The 17,592-nt window shown below is 47.8% G+C and overlaps 1 protein-coding gene across 1 annotated transcript in view; it reads right to left on the reverse strand.

Annotated features, from left to right (window-relative positions):
• DPY19L1 (dpy-19 like C-mannosyltransferase 1) overlaps nt 1-16,820 on the reverse strand; it is a 99,250-nt gene extending 82,430 nt beyond the window's left edge. Inside the window, exons 1-4 of the mRNA XM_056118228.1 lie at nt 16,538-16,820; nt 3,786-3,810; nt 3,117-3,204; nt 348-485 (exon numbers count right to left, since the gene is read on the reverse strand). Of these exons, the coding sequence (XP_055974203.1) occupies nt 348-485; nt 3,117-3,204; nt 3,786-3,810; nt 16,538-16,820 (534 nt within the window). The remainder of the gene's footprint in view (nt 1-347; nt 486-3,116; nt 3,205-3,785; nt 3,811-16,537) is intronic.
• Nucleotides 16,821-17,592: the final 772 nt, after the last annotated feature.

A 17,592-nucleotide genomic window follows, 5' to 3' on the forward strand; every position in this document is an offset into this window, starting at 1 on the left:
CGCCTCTCTCGTGCCTGTGGCAGACAGAAACTACCTGACCCCAACCCCCACCCTATTCAATTCTGAATGGAATTTCAGGCAGAATCAAAAAACATTTCTGGCATAAAACATGGAAAATAATGGTGCTCTCATGCCACAGTTCCTGCAAACACAAAAAAATCTTGATAGTTTTCACATTTTCTGCATCACACAATCATCAATAATGATCCTTCTTTCTACCATATACCTTTCCCTGAAAAGAAACAAAATTTAACATTCTTGACTATACCTTAAATTCAAAATCAGCATTAAAATATAAAAATAGTTATGAGAGGTTTTTAGAAATCACAAGTGGAAAAGTAACTTACCTCAGGGTAAAGATTGAACCTTTTTAATGTATTAATAACAAGAGGGTATTCAGTAAGCTTATCATTCATAATCATCCAAACTCCATTCAAAAATGAGGGTGCTTCCACAATAGTTTTGAAATAGGAATAATACAGCCCCTGAAATAAGCATGTTAGTTATAATAAAATAATGCATAATTACTAAACCACTTAATAATTAATAGCTACAATTAATTTCACGGATTTCTGATCACTAAAGTTCTTAGGTTGCAAAAAAATTACACATTTCAGCATGATCTTTTCTTAACTGAAACAAATGAGCTCAAGATACCCTCAAAAATAGTTTCATCATTTGAAAAAATAATATACTTCATTAAGAAAAGCCCATAATCCCCACTAATGTAAGTGTTAAAAAAAAAAGCTATTTTAAGACCAGAATGAGTGGATTTAGTATGGGCCTTAAATTTACCATGAATCAGGAAATGTTTCTAACCAAATATACTCCCCTTGCTTATGTGGACCTTGAAAGAAAGGCACTATCTGCCATCTTTCCTCCAGATTTACATGTGGAAACGTATATATATCAGGAAGACTGAAGAGCAGTATATTACCTATAAATCACATTCCAATGCCAACTATCTTATAGATTATTTTTCTCATTACCAGCTCAGTCTAAGACCCTGTGGGATGGGAAGGAGGGAACGGGACAGGATCATGAGTGGTCTGATCAGGAGGACAGGCCACCTTCTAGCTGGACAGTACTGATCTAAAAGACACCAAGGCTGGATGCCTAGAGGGGTCAAGAACTTTCCAGGGCACTGGCAAACACTGAAGGTCTCAGAAGAGTAAGGAGGCAAGGAGAGAAACACAACAATCAACCTGCAGGGGATGGAGTGATAGCACAGTGGGTGGGGCGTTTGCTTTGCACGTGGCCAACCCAGGTTCAGTTCCCAGCATCCCATATGGTCCCCTGAAGTGCCAAGGGTAGTTCCTGAGTGCAGAGCCTGTGCATCTCTGGGTGTGACCCAAAAAGAAAGAAAAAAAAAAAATCAATCTGCAGCCTCTATACTGGACACCAGTGCCATTAGCTCTGCCTGATCTAAAATACCAGTTTAAGGCTCAGGAAAGTACTGAGGGTGATTTTATTAAAAAAAAAAAAATTCTTTATACTATGGTGTTCAAGGTCTTATACCACTGTTTTTAATAGGACGTTTACAACTGTAGATACTGGGTTAAATAATGTCCCCCAAAGTTTCATGGTCAAAGAACTTGTGGATATGGGCTTATTTGGAAACAGGACCCTTGTAGATATAATCAGGTGAGATACAACGAATTAAAGCAGACTCTAAATCCAGTAGGCAGTAGAAAATATAGCCAGAGAAAAAGGAGAAAAGGCCACCAGGAAGCTGAGACTGAGCAGGGGCCAAGCAGACACTACATTAATCCATGCGCAGTCCCAGCCACAGATGCTCAAGTTTTGCCAGAAAGCAGGAGACAGGGAAGTGACAGCAAAGTGTCTCCTGGGATGTTTGGTGAGGGTCTGACCCTGGTGCCTACTGGTTTAGGGCTCAGATTCCAGCACAGTGAGAGAAGAAACACTTCTTCTCAGAAGAAGTCACCTCATCTGTGGTCCTCTGTTACAGCTGTCCTAGGAAACTATGACTTGCCTTATCTGTCAGGTTTAATTCAGAAAGAAAATATATTTCCAAATAGAAAACAGGATCCTCTTCAAAAATATCAAGAGGGAGTTCAACAAGGATGCACTGGTTGCCCACAAGGATCAGCACAACACCAAAAGCCTCTCCTCAATCATGACCTCACAGAAAGTGAGACCATCAGCCAACTGCTCTTCAGTACACTGGATGTGGAGCACCACTTACAAGGTATTTCTACCCCCCAAAAATATCTCTCACTCCTGATCTATCCATTTTCAGGATTTTGCAGTAACGGAATATAAAAGCAACATGAATTACCATGGGCACTTCTATAGGACAACTGACTTTGATTCCTCAAAAAATAAACAGAAGGCTGGGGAAATAATATAGAGGGAAGAGTGCTTGCCTTACAGTCGACCCAGATTCAATCCCTGACACTCCACATAGTACTAAAGCCCTGCCAGGAGTGATCCCTGAGCACCGAGCCAGGAGTAAGCACCACTGAGTGTGGCCCCCAAACCAAAAGGAAATAATAATTAAAAAAAAAAAGCAAAGAAAACAAAACCACAAAACTTGGAAGAGAAATTTATAGGCTGAAACCACGTTCTCCGACTGCCATCCCAAGTCTGTACTGCCCACAGGTGGAGAGGTCGGAAACCACTGTCCAGCACCTGGGCTCCAACTGCTGGCTCATGCTCCAACGACTAGTGTGCTAGTCTGCAGGTATGAAAGATTGAAGAGCGCTGAGTTGTAAGACACAGAGATACATCAACTACCCACAGCACAGTGCTTAGACACTATTTGCCTCATGATGGAAATATACTGACATCCCAACTGCAATCATCCAGAAGAAAATTATGCTCAAGGTACCCTTTAAAAAGAAACCTGGGGAGAAGGGGTGTGTGTGTGTGTGTGTGTGTGTGTGTGTGTGTGTGTGTGTGTGTGTGTGTGTGTGTAGGTGAACTAGCTGTTTTGTCAGCCACTGCAGAAAGGCAGAGAATGCAGAAGGGCAGGCTGTCCTCCACTGCTTCAACTTTGAAAATTCCCAGAAGAAAAAAACTTAAGTTTTCAGACTTCTAAAAGACTACAAATAAATGCCACAAGAACATGCTACATAAATACCATGAAAACTAACCATTTCAGTACGAAAAGCCATCTCCCTTTCCAATGTTGAGAGGTGAGAAAAATGACGATCATTTTCAAAGAGGTGTGTTATATGACTCCTGCAAAAACAAAGCGGCATTGCTCAAATATGCACTAGTACTGCTTTTCCAAGAAACTCTAAAAACAAAAGGGTTATCTACAAGCAGGCATATAATACTGTCATTATGTTTAATACCATGACATTCATTCGCTTTTCTGTTTAGCATGTCTAACTGTTCTTACGAAAATTTCTATGTGAAAACACATTCACATATTTTAGAATTACAAAGAAGCAGAATAATGATATTTCAAGCCAAGTACAATGAAATTATACATTCAACTACAAACTACATTGGGTTACTATTTCAAAATAACTGATTAAATTCATTTCTCTCTATCCAGAATATTAAAAAAATTGATCTTCCCACAATATGAAATAATATTAAGCAAGGTAGAGTCTCAAATATAGTATCTTTAATAATGTTTTTTTTAATTCTAAAAAAATTACATTACTCTGATCCTGATTTATTAACTACTTTTTCAGGCTATTGTGTCAAAGCTAATAAAATAAGCTGATCCTTATTCTGGAATCTTTGTTCTTTGTATATGCTAAGTTATAAATATTTGCATGAATTATATCATAGAAGAAAAGCCATCTTACCAGTGCAGCACTGCAGCAAAGCCAGCTACAAGAAAAACAAAAATTTAAGTTACTATTTAGCACAAAGAAACAGTTTAACCTTATAAAAAAGCATTATGGAAACAAGCATGTATGAAATGTATGAATGTTGGATTCTTTGGGACTGGGAGACAATTAACTCTATGCAAGGAACCCCAACTCTGTGCTAAAATACCAACAGACCAAATCATAAAGGAATTAGGTGTGAATCTACAATTTTCATTCATTCACCCACTGAAAAAAGATCTCAGTACCTTGCTTTTGCCAAAAGAAAAGACAGAAAAAATTCTCAAGTGCAAAGTTTCAAAAACAAAACTACAAGAGGAATAGAGCCCTAAATAGTGAGAAGTAACTTAAAATTTGGTGACCTCTAGAAACAGGAACAGGAAAGAAAGAAAAAAGAACTACTGGTTTCTATATTTATGCCATCTCTCACTTTTTTATATTTTATTTCAGCTCAAACAAATTTAAAATCAAATACAAAAGGAAGCAAACAATGGAGAGAAAAACAAAAAAAAAAGGTGACAAAAGAGAAGTTAATGATATCTATTTCATGAAAGAATATGTGAGGTTTGCTTTTTATCCCACTATAAAAACATTAAGATGAATCCAAAAAATATCACACAACTTTCTTATATCACTAGATTCACCTTAGTGCATGATTAAACAACTATTAAAGAACCAGGCTATGAAAATAATCCGAGGAACAAAATCCAATCAGCTCAGACCTTATTGCCCTCTTCTCTCAAAAGCACTTTTAAATAACAATTCCATTTTTGCTACAAAATATTTATCATTTTAAAAGACAAAATTTCTATCTCTGGAGTGATCAAGTGAAACTACAAATATGACATTTTCGTTGTAAGATATTTCGATTTTTTGAAATTTTTATTTTTATTGTTGACAAATCTAAAATCATTTACTTCCTTTTTGGTTTCAGACTTTAAAGACTGCAATATATCCTAAATAAAAATTGGGCTTTGTTTTCTCAATGATCTAACAATAGTGTTCTAGATAATCATTCTTTCACTAAATCTGAATGGCATTTATATTATACCAAAGACTTTTCGACTGATGTTCTGGTAAGCCTTTTGAGATTATAACTGGAATTTCATTTATAAATATAAAAAGAAATCTTTATGTTTATAATTTCCATGTGTTCATATCCCTGAATTAGTTATTTAGCTTCAATTATTCAACTTGTTTTTCAAATTGCACTTGACGAAACATCCATTCAGGGTGAGTTAATACACTTTTAATACAGTTAATTCCTATTTTTTATGGTTTTCCTGGGAGTTTAACATATTTTCCTGCTAATATCTGTGAAATGTTTTTTCTTTATACTTTACTGGATATTTCTAATGCAATTCATTTTTGAAATGCAGTTATTCTGTAATGTATTCATTTCTGGCTCATTTACTAACCCATTCTTAGAACATTTTATCATATTCAATTCTCCTCTTTAAAGAATATTATTTTAAAATAATTCTGTCTCATTTTAGAATTTTACTGTTTCTTCTTCACATTAGATAACAACAAACTTCTAGAATACTACTAAATAAATCTAGTTTTTAAGAAATGGGGAGCTTCTCTTTTGCTGACTTTCAACAGCAATGCCTCTTAGTCAGTTCTTGACCCTCATAAATCCAGAGTGATGAACAGGAGTTCTCAAGAAACATCTCGGGAGCAGGATGAGAGTCTCCAGAGGCCTCTGGAGTCTTCCTCGGGTTCTGCCCCCGCCCACCCCCCCATCCCCCCACCCCCCGGCCCAGGAGAAGACAATCCCCAGAATTCTGTGGCATCTTCCTACTGGTCAATTCATGATATGCCCAATGTATTAATTCACGGCAGCAGTAGTTAACATCTGAATGCTTGTTCCAGACCAGGTACTTTTGAGAAGCTTCACTTGAACTCAAGTAAGTAAATCCTTCCAAATATCCTGTGAGGTACAAACACCTTTTTCCAGCCTCTGAGTAGGGCCCAGAAACCGTGGTCTGACCTGAGCAGCACAGCAGGAAGAGAGGCTGGAGGGGAAGCCTGGACTCCTGCAGAGGAAGGAAGGGCTGGAGCCAAAGGCTCTGCTGCCTTTATCCTAAACTGGGGGCTTGTCTCCTCTTCCCTTTATTATTTAATTTAAAAACTGAAAACTTCAATTATTCTGCTAATATAGGGAGACTGCTTTACAGACGCTATTAATTTCATGTAAACTACAGCTGTGCTTTAATTTATTCAAAATAAAAGTAAGTTATATGTATGTTATCTGAAAGTGAACTGTCTCAGCAAAGCAGATACTGCCTTGTGATAGTGTAATTTAAGGAAAGACATAAAATGACAAAAACTTCTAAGGATGCCCCTAGGAGCTCTTCTTGGCTTCGTGCCCATGGGAAAAAAAAATTAACTTTCTCAAAATGTATTCTGGTGATTATCAACTCTCCTTTTGAGAATGTCACAAAATTATCAGTTTCTTCCATTTTAGCTGACATGCTCTTTTTGGCATTCTAAGGCTTCACTGCTTTTCAAAAATCATTGACTTCCAATCATCCTCTGTGAGACAAAGGTGCTCCAGGCAGAGGCTGGGAGACAGTACAGGGTGCGGGTGCTGGCCTAGCAGGCACTCAACCTGGGTTCGACCCATCACTGCAGGGCCCAGGCAACGCCACATCCTCTGCCCCTGAGCTGGACCCAAGGCCCAGTAGGCCAAGAACAGCTGGTGGGGCTGGGGCCTCCTGAGCACCACCTGGGAGCCCCCAGACCTCAAAATCAATGCTCAAGGAAAGAAAGTCTATTCTGATTCACGTTCACAAGATGGGAGTCTGACAGCTGATTCTGGAAGACTCTTATATTTTGCTGGGAGCACAAGACTCACCAACACTAAAACAAATCATATACTTTCTGATTAAAGAGATTCTATGGCAGATTAAATGTCAACTTCATATCAAGTTTTAGTCCTCTGGGATTTGAGCTACTTCTTCAGTGAAAGTTTTTCTTCTGTTACTAGAATCCTATTTAAACAAAACAGAATGTAATCCCCGAGGGAAGCAGCAAAGTTTCCGCAACCTTTTCAACTGTCCTTTGCAGGAAGCTCAGCAAGCCAGCCCAACTCAAGCACTCGCTGAATTAATACGGATCCTGATATAATTAACAAACATTCTGATATAATCAGGGGGAGAAATAAAATAGAATCAAATCACATCCACATGATATACCAAAAATAAAAATTCTTTGATTTCAGAGTAGACTCGCATAAGGTGCAAGTTACAGGGTATTTAAAAAGTGGGTGTTAGCAAGAACAAAAGCAACTGGTGCTGGCGCGGATGTGGCGAGAAAGGGACACTCCTTCACTGTTGGTGGGAATGCCGACTGGTTCAGCCCTTTTGGAAAACAGTATGGACGATTCTCAAAAAATTAGAAATTGAGCTCCCATTTGACTCAGCAATACCACTCCTGGGAATATATCCCAGAGAGGCAAAAAAGTATAGTCGAAGTGACATCTGCACTTGTTTGTTCATAGAAGCACTCTTTACAATAGCCAGAATCTGGAAAAAACCTGAGTGCCCGAGAACAGATGACTGGTTAAAGAAACTTTGGTACATTTACACAATGGAGTACTATGTAGCTGTTATAAAAGAGGAAGTCATGAAATTGACATACAAGTGGCACTACATGGAAAGTATCATGTTAAGCGAAATGAGTCAGAAAGAGCAGGATAGACATAGAAAGACTGCATTCATCTGGGGAACATAAAGTAACAAAATAGGAGACTAATACCCAAGAATGGCCAAGATTAGTACCAGGAATTTTGGTCCATGGCTTGGATCATGAACGATCGGTTTGAGGCTCTTCATGTTCCCAGAGTGAACAGATGTCATTGGGCTACACTAGCATGCAACAGGGACAAATGGAGACGTTACTGGCGCCCGCTCGAGCAAATCGACGACTAATGGGAAGTTAAGTGATTAAGTGGCTTGGAGGCCAGCCACACATGCTAGGGGAAAAGGCAGCTCAGATAGAGAAGGGAGCACCAAATAAAGGGTGTTGGGAGGATCCTCCCAGGACAGGAGAAGCATGCTGAAAGTAGACTATAGACCAAACATGATTGTCACCCATTGCCTCTTTTGCAAACCACAACACCCAATAGGAGAGAGAGAACAAAAGGGAATGCCCTGCCACAGAGGCAGGGTGGGATGGTGGGGATGGGGGGTGGGAGGGATACTGGGATCCGTGGTGGTGGGAAATGGGCACTGGTGGAGGGATGGGTATTTGATCATTGTATAATTGAGACCCAAGCACAAAAATTTATAAGTCTGCAACTGTACCTCATGATGTCTCACTAATAAAAAAAAAGTGGGTGTTAGTTCATTTTCTAAGTGTCCCAACTAACTAACAATGCACCAACTAGGATGGGACAGGGCCAAGGAGCAGAGGCGCTGAGGGACAGGGAGCAGGGCCAGGTCAGGCCCTTGGCTCACCTCACCTACACAGCACACCTGGCGGGATGCAAGCCCTCTGCTCGCCTCACCCAGGGACTCAGGCCACCCCTGAGATTCCCTTCAATTTATCCACCAAAGCCAGCTGCTGCCCATGTTCGCTCTTTCTGGGTCACCCCACACTGGTAGGTGCTGTGTTCCGAGAAAGTGGGGCCTTTGTCCCGGTGCATGGCCTCCGGAGTTGGTGGCAATAAGCAGGGCAGGGAAGGAAAGACAGTGAAATGAGAGTTTCTCCACTATGCAGTTCTGTCTTCAAGGTCTCTGAAAACTTCCTTTCTCTGTCCAGCACCAGTGTTCTGCCTTTCTGCCTTCCGTGACCTCCTGCCACCTCCCCATATGCCCTGTCCGCAGGAGGGAGTTAGCCCTGCACCCCTTCTAGCACCCTGCAATCTAAACCCTGGGAAGGGCACTCTGCCATCTGCTTCTGCTGCCATCCTCTCTCTTCGTCCAGAAAGTTAACACTCTCTCTCTCTCTCTCTCTCTCTCTCTCTCTTTCTCTGTCCACGACACATCCTAACAGGCCCATCACAGGCACCTGAAAGAAAGCATCTGAAAGAAAACGCACAGAGCACCTTCAGAGCCTCTGAAAGAATCTGTTTCCATCCTGCACACAGAACCAAACTACCAGTGGGGCCTTGCTTAGAAACGGCCAGCAGCCAAGGGCGAGAACTGGCCAGACGGAAGTTGACTCCAGACTTCAGGCCCTCCATACCACTCCCATGGCTGGCACTGGAGAGGCTTTGCTCTACAATGGTATTTATAAATATCCAATATATTCGAAGAACAAAATGACTTGCAAAGTTTAAAGATACAACTCATTCCTGAATTGAGGTTAATCCATACTTAAGGCATGCAAGAAATATTAGTCCTCTAACTCTAAAGCAATAAAATTATATCAAAAGTGCTCACAAACATTCTTTTAATCTGCTGGACAGTTTTCAACCCACTCAACCCCTCCTGAGAATCCATCCAACTCTCAACTAGTCCCATCTACAAAACCTTCCTCAGCTAGAACCCCAGGGCCTGAGAAGCCTCATTCTCCAAACACCATGCCCAACTCCTCCGCCAAGCTAAATTCTAAATGACTATCCATAAATAACAGAAACTGTATAATACACTCAATTAAATACAAACTTAAACACCTTGGGACAATAGCTAAGCATTCCCAACGCTTGAAGGAGTACTGTTATGTAGAAGCTAAACTAGAGTGAGTAAGTGGAAAGAAAACCTATTTCTATACCATCTAGAATAAAACAAAGACCAAGGTCTGTGAGGTAAGCTAACAAGTGAAAAGATGCTCTTTAGGATAGTGGTTGGGAGGAAGAAAGCAGCCGTGTATACCAAACTCAGCTCCTTCCTTCTTTCTAGATCTAGATTTTCACAGAAGCTGCCAGCACATTAATGTCAACATGTATGTAAATGCTGCTACAAGCACAATATACTTTCTGAAAAACTAAGAACATAAAAACATATTAGCCAACATCTATATCCTCAAAGCCAAAATCTTCAAGAGGGAACATTTAGGTCAATGAGAGTAGGCAAAAAATAAACAAACGGCCCCTACTCCAGACACCTGGTGAAGTCAGTGATGCCCTTCAGAGAACAGCGCTGACTCACACAGAGCTGGGCAGGGCAGGTTCAAGGGGTGGTTCCAGGGCCAGGTAAGAGTCAACAGTTCCGGGCCAAACCCTGAGAAAGAAAGATGTCAACAATACCCATGAGAGGAGTGACTACTAATCTGCGAGAATGAAGAGTAGTACTAAAGCAGAAATGAAAGTTACAACAGTAGATTTATGTACTCTGAAAATTAATTCTTCCACTTTGCAAGTGTCTCTCTATCCAATTATTCCTCAGTAATAAAAGTCACTCCAGAGAAGTGCTTTCCCCTATGAGACGAGACTGCCTTTTATGAGACCCAGGAGCAGCACCAAGGGTCTGGCCTGACATGACAGATGTGATTTCTACTGAGTTCACTGATGAGTAACCACCAGAATGGGCAACTAGAGAAGCCAGCCAACACTGCCCCAGGGCACTGAATATGACTCTAGAAACAGAACATGAGAAATCAACACATAAACTTAAAAGCCTGAAGTCACTTGGAAACAGGTACACAGGCTTGGAGTGTCTATGAAAATGTAAAACTCATATATAAATTTGGAGATATCAATACAGCCTAGTAGGCTATAAATACAAAACTTCAAAACAACTGCTAAGACTCAAATTTTAGCACCATCCAAACACATATGCATGCAGAATAAAGTTTTATCTGTCTTCACTGTTAGTGCCACATTTGGACAAAAACAATCACTTACAAATTCGTAAATATCCTGTCATTTACCTGAACTCGCCCACACATTCACTTATTACCTACTGGGCATTTGTGAATATCACACATCCTAGAGTCAGTCAGAAAATTATTTTAGGGAAAAGGAAGTTTTAAACACTGAATGAACTCTTTCACGCCCCAAATCCTGTGTCTGTCCTGGCTCTCCCGGGGCCTCTGCAGGGGTAGGCTGTGATGCAGTTCAGCACCCCCTGGCCCCATAATCCCTCCCAGGTCCCATCCCCACTCCTCTGGGAGCACTGGTAAAGTCCCTTACTCCATCCTGACCTGAAGGAAGAAAGAAATGCTGATCTCTGATGAGGACTGCCTGCAGGTGTTCTTCTTGGGCCTAAAGAAGCTGACACACACTGAGCAGGGAGCAGGCACTCGGGGCGCCCACAGGAGGGGAGATGAGAGTCCCTGTGAGATGAATGGACAATCGCCAGCGAATGCTGACTTCATGTGATGCTTTAGTCTTGTCAGCCACATAGGGTCAAAGGAAATCTGGAGTGAACAGCATCAACCCTCACAGCTGGTAAAATGGTGACAACACAGAGCCATGGTGACAGCCAAGCGAGCACGAACCCCGTTTAAGATGGGTGAGCTCTCTGAGACACGGATACCTCAACCTGGGAAAGCCTTCTTCACTGAAGCCCGCATCATCAGGCACTGGCTGTGCCTCTCCTAGTCTCTGCACAGGCCTCTCCTCCGGCGCCTCACTCCTGTGAAGTATCCTGCCTGCAGATGCCACGGACTCTTCAGAACAAAGCTACAGTCCTGAACTTTTCCCCTTAAACATACATCCTCACCTACACTGTGTGTCCTTCCAAGCACACCAAACATGGACCAAGGGAAACTCGGTCACTATGTTCCCTCCTCAGCATCTGGAAACCCAGAAGTCATTCAGACATTTCCCTCCCCTCAGTCCCGGCCCCAATCACCAGCAAGAGCTATTTTTCCTTTCCTTACAGTAGGTCCCAAGTCCACCCCTTCAGCACAGCCCACGATGCCCCTCCAGAGTCTTCCAGTATGAGGCAGTGACCTGTGCCCATCTCAAACATGTGCAGTGCCTCTGGCCATAACCCTCCTGGAGGTCTCCCCTGAAGGGTGAAAGGCCCCTGCTCCTGCAAGAGCAGCGATGGGCACTCTCTCACCCCCTTTTTCCTATTGGGCCCCCACTGCTCTCCCCTCCATCTCGGTCTCTCGTCCTGTCACTCCTTCCGTCCACTACCTCTCCACAATGAACACACTTTTCTCCCTGTGCCTGCCCTGCCAGTCAGGCTGGGGACAGTCAGCCAGATGTGAATGAAGCTGCTATCACTCCTCCTGGTTGCTGTTCTTCTTTTTTTTAATTTTGTAATATTTTTACTTAAGGAACCGTGATTTACAGGTTGTTGACAGTTGAGTTTCAGCATATGATATTTCAACACCAATTCCAGTACCAGTGCTGCTTCCATCCACCAGTGTGCCCATACTCTGTGCCCGGGCTCCCTGTATCAGATCCCCTGCTCTTGTGACGCTGAGTGTGCACTTCGGAATACAGCGATGCCACTACCCAGAGTCAGAAATGTGAAGGAACCCCCCAGGCCTTAAACCCAGCCAGCACTCTGGCCTCCCTCTGCTCCTGAGTCCCAGCACCAGCATCACACCCTCCTTCCCCACAAGCACGGGTCAACAAACCTGGGGTACCACAGCCTCTGAGTGCCAGGGGAGAAGGAGAGGCTCAACCAAGTAGGTGCTCTATCTTCTGACAAGAATCTGAAGTTCTGAAGGAGACCCACAGGGCCAGCGAGCAGATGCCAGGACCGAGGAAGGCGGCAGCTCCCAGGGCACAGTCTGCTCTGCCCTGTTCTGCCTGGAGGCAAAGAAATCCTAGCACTCACCTCTCAGATGGATGTCCCCATAGCAAGCTGCTGGCGGGCATCTACATGGAGCACACCTCTCTCTCTCTCTCTCTCTCTCTCTCTCTCTCTCTCTCTCTCTCTCTCTCTCTCACACACACACCACACATACACTCATACTCACACACTCACATACACACTCAGAAACTCATACAGTCACACATATACACGCACACATACACACTCACATACTCACAAATTCATATACACACTCACACACTCACAAACTCATACACACATAAACACACTCACACACATATACACACTCATATACACACATACTCACAAGTTCATACACACTCACATATACATACCACACACATATACACTCACAAACTCATACACATACTCATATATACATACACACACAAAATCATACACACACATACACTCACACAACACAAACACACATACTCACATATACATACTCAGATACTTACACACACTCATACACACATACATATTTACACACATACATACTCACACACACTCAGTGAAACATACACACACTGTCTCACACACACCCACATGCACACCTACACTGGAAACCCACTTAGAAGCACTGTGCTATGATCCCGAGTCAGTTTATACAGGTTCTCAAAGAGCTCAGGGTAGGGGCAGGTACCAGTAACTGGAGACTCACTGGTCCCACAGTGGGGCAGAACTAAAATAACAAATAGAGGCCAAGGCTGTTCAATACACTAGGAAGCTCCCCCCACCCAAAGAATTGCAGCCCAGGTGAGCACAGGCTGCCACTGCATGAGCCCAGCAGCACAGAGGCGGGAAGATCGAGTTTCATCATAATCTATTCCATGCTCAGGTTCTGTCTGTCCCGTCAATGGCATTGAAGCTAGTCTCCCTCTGCAGACAGGCTTGGTTTGCAGGCAACGATGCTTGCTCCATTTCCACAGGAAAGCAGTCCTTCACTGTTCTGCAAGCACAGAAGCACAACGCCGGCCCAGCTACCTCCCTTTCTTCCCTCCTTTGCTAAGTGCCAGAGTGTCAAGAAGACTGTCACTCCTCTCAAATGGCATCAGTTAACAGCTGTATCAGATGACACATGGCAGTGTGGATGCTGGAGGGAGTCTGGACCACTAGCTGTGCCGCCCCCACTGGGAGGGGGCACAGGGCTGCGCAGGTCCCAGGCAACTGCTGCCAGACGTGGGACACTCAGCTTAAAAGCCGAACATGCTTCCCTCCACCCCAGCCCCAAGTTCAGATTTCAGCAGCCCTGCGTGTCACTGGCCTTCTATTTTCCAGAGGTGTGGCGTAGAACAGCTAGGTGACAGCCACTAGTCTAGTTTGTGTCCTCCACCTTGACTGTGAGCAGACTCTGGGAAGCCTCTACTAGGCTGAAACCAGGCTGGGATCATAGCACAGTGCTTCTAAGTGGGTTTCCAGATGATGGGCTATAGTACTAGGTTATAAAATCAACTGCACAAGTTCATAAAGAGCATTTTTGTTTGCTTGGGGGCCACTCGCAAAGCAAGGGTTACAGCCCTTTGAGCCCTCTCCAGGCCCAAGAGACAGAGAGAGCAGCAACACCCAGTGCAGCGAGCACCATGCAGGTACATGTCTCTGGAGGACCTTCTTTGGAGTAAACGGACTGTGTGGGAGCTGGTCTCTATCACCACTACATGCATCCTTCCTCCCCACTTCCTCCCTGCCCTGCCCTGCCCTAGCCTGGGTTGCAATGTCCCTGCCTTGTGTCCCTGGTCCCTCCCCTGTTCTTCCTGGGCCCTCAGATCTTCCCCATTTGCACAGCACACCCACTCATCAATGCTTTCTGTAAACTGGTGTTTGCGGAGAGACAACCAGCAGCAGCAGAGCTATGTGGGGCTGTGTTCTCAGAAGTGTGAGCAGAAGCCTGGGCCGCTCACTCTGGGTAGTGGTGGCCAAGTCCGTGCAACCATGCCACTGTGCTGTCACACCAACTGCCTTCCCGGGCTGGTGGCTCAGGGAGCCACAGAGCTGAAACTTCTGAAAATAGTTCAGGAGCCTTCACTTATGATTCTTACCAAAATAAGAAATCACACATCAAGTACAAAGGGCTTCTCCAACAAGATACAAGGTGCCAGAGAGCAGAGGCCCCTGGGGGGAAAGTGAGCCCCTCCAGGAAGAGAGGAAGTGTGCTCAGTGTGCTCACTTCAGCACCTCGCTCAGGTGACAGGCATCTGTTCTGAGCCATGATAAAGCCATTTCTGTCGCTGCCAAGAAGTACATTCAAAAATGAGACTATGTCATTTCTGCTCTCATTCCTTCTGGGAGAGAGACAGAGGGGGGAAGCACGCTAAGCAGCTCCCCTACGTTGGATGAGGATGCTGAGGGTGCTGCCCAGGAAAAGGATCAGATATTTCAGGCCTGATCACTCTACTGAGTCAACTGTCCAAGCAGCAACCTGGCCTACTGTAAACGGAGAGCAAGGAGAGAAAGTCCATCTTCTCCTGTCCAACCAGACAAGGCTCTGATGACCAGTGCCCAAGAGCAAGGGACAGCTCCTGCAAGGAACCATTTTCTGATGATCCAGAGGCCAGTCAAGTGCCACTCAGGAACCCAAGCCCTTAGAGTAGTTTGGGCCTTACTAAATCCAAACATACAGTGACACAAACTAAGAAGATTCAAAGGGAGGGAGGAAAAAATGCATGCACCAGTGAAGAAAACAGGCACAAGAGAAAATGGCAACAGATTTGCTGGCCCCCTGTGATCTGTACCGGAACCCTAAGAAATGACATCCTAAAGAGGTCACTGTAACCAGGAAGCACGCCTGCCCCTTGCATGAGCACCAAGCATTTGCTGGGATGCCAGCGCCCGGCTTTGGGGGGCCGTCTTCCGCCCGGCCACCCTGTGGGCCCTGCACGGGGGAGGGGGGGGGGCGCGAAGGGAGTCCCTGGAGCGCTGCGGGCGGGATCTGGAGCCGCTCTCATCCCCGGTACCATGCTGCCTCCCCAAGGTGGACTCCTCCAGCCTGCACAAGCCCCGCTCCGAGCGGGCGCGGAGGGACGCACGCAGACAGACGTGGCTCCAAACAAACAGAAGAGAAGTCCCGAGCTAGGCTCGCCCCTTGAGTCATTAGAACACCGGCTCCCCGGGGCCAGAGGCTTTCGGGGCTCCCGGGGGCGGGGAGGTGGGCGGCTCCGCTGCCCCCAGCCTACCTAAGTCCACAGATCGGTGTGCTGAAGGGAACTGAAAAGGATCAGCCACGGCTGAAAGCACTGTGGCTCAAGGGTTCAGCTGTCCACTGGTGGCTGTCACCCACCACGTTCCTATCAGGCCTGTCCCTGCAGCTGTGACCCCCACCCCTGGCCACCGGAGAGGCGACCGGGAACAAAGGAGCCCTGAAGTCGGTCGCGACCTGTCGTCTGCCAACTTTCCTTCCCTGCGCAGCACGCTGCACGCCCGGGTCCCCGACCGCGCTGCTAGCCCCGCTGCATGCCCGGGTCCCCACCGCGCTGCACGCCCCGATGCAACAAGCCCGAGTCGCCGCACAACTGCACACCCCGGGCAGGGTCTGCAAGGCGGGTCTAAGACTCGGCGCCCCCAGCGCCGCGCGACCAGCGAAGTGACGCCGGGAGAGGCACAAAGTGCCCCCAGCGGCGTGCAAGGGCGGGCAGGGGAAAGCACGCTGGGAAAGAGCAGGCAAAAAAAATTCAATTATAACTTCAGCAACTTTTCCGGGCTGCGAATGGCTTCTCTGACGTCTGAAGCCCCCAGCCGGGCGTCCTGCGGGCGGCGGCTGAGAAACGGGGAGCGGGGAGCGGGGAGCGGGAAGCGAGAAGCGGGGAGCGGGAAGCGAGAAGCGGGGAGCGGGGAGCGGGGAGCGGGGAGCGGGGAGCGGGAGGCGGGCGGCCCCGACGCGCGCTCGGCCCGCCGGCAGCTGTTGATCCCGGCCCGGCCCCGGGCGGCGAGCGCGTCCGGAGCAAAGTCGGCGCGGGCGGCGCGAGGTCCCCGCCGGCGGGACAGGGAGCGCGGAGGGACGGGCCAGGCCCGCGCCCCAAAGTTGCGCGCCCCGCGTCCGCGGCTCACCTAGCACGAGCGTGGTCCAGGTCCGGCCGCGCCCCGCGCGCCGCAGGCCCAGCGCCCCGCGCAGCGCGGCCACCAGGCGCCCCGCAAGGCCACCCCCAGGGGGCGGCACGGCGGGCTCGCCGCGGGCTCCACGCCGGCCCGCCGCGCCCTTGCGCCCGGGAGACGGGGGCGCGCGCTCGGGCCCGGGCTCCCCGGCGCCGGGGTGCGACGACTGCGAGGCGCGGGGCGGCTGCGGCGGCTTCGGGGCAGCGTCCCGGTGCTTGTTCCGCGCCTGCAGGACCATCTTGGCATAGTCGCGCCCGCTCACGGCGCGCGCCCGGACGGCCAGCGAGAAGCCGCGGCTGGCGGGGCGGCCCGGCGCCGCTCACTCTCCCGCGAGGGAGGCGGGCGGGAGGCGGGCCGGCCCCTCCCCGCGGGCGGGGGGCGGAGAGAGCCGCGGGCCGGGGGGCGGGCGCCTGCCGGGCCGTGCGGCCGGGAGGCGGCGCCGGACTCCCGCGCCCGCAGCCGTTGCCGCCGCTCCGGTTGTCAGGGCGACCGCGGAACGCCGGGGGCGGGGCGGGGCGAGCGAGGGGAGGGGCGAGCGAGGGGCGGGGTGAACCGGGGGCGGGGCGAACAGGGGGCGGGGACTTCCCGCCCGTGGCCCCGCCCCGGCGCCTCGCCGCGCCGGACGCGCGTTCCTGGCCGGTCAGCGCGCACGCGCGGGTTCGCAACGCACCGGGTCCCTACCCGCGTCCGCCTGGCGACCCCTTCTTTGGTCGCTCCGCTAGGGCGGAGTGCCCGGCGGGGAGCGTGGGCGGAAGGAGCCTGCTGGCCGGGGCCGACCGGAACGTGTGGCGCCGCAGAGGCCCGGGACGGCCGCGTGGGGGCGCTCGGGGCGCGCTGGCCGGGCCCCCGCGCGGCCACTCTGCATGGGTGGCCCGAGACCCGTGCGGCTGCGGCCCGACACTCCCCGGCCGGCCAGGAAGGCCGTGAGCGTCTCCCGGGAGCGGATCGGACCGGAGCGGTAGCGGAGGGCTGAGCTGGGCTTGGTGAGCGTCACTTGTGCTAGCTTGGTG

Source organism: Sorex fumeus, unplaced genomic scaffold (genome assembly GCF_029834395.1).
Source record: "Sorex fumeus unplaced genomic scaffold, SorFum_2.1 ptg000037l, whole genome shotgun sequence".
In the NCBI taxonomy this organism is placed as follows: domain Eukaryota; kingdom Metazoa; phylum Chordata; class Mammalia; order Eulipotyphla; family Soricidae; genus Sorex; species Sorex fumeus.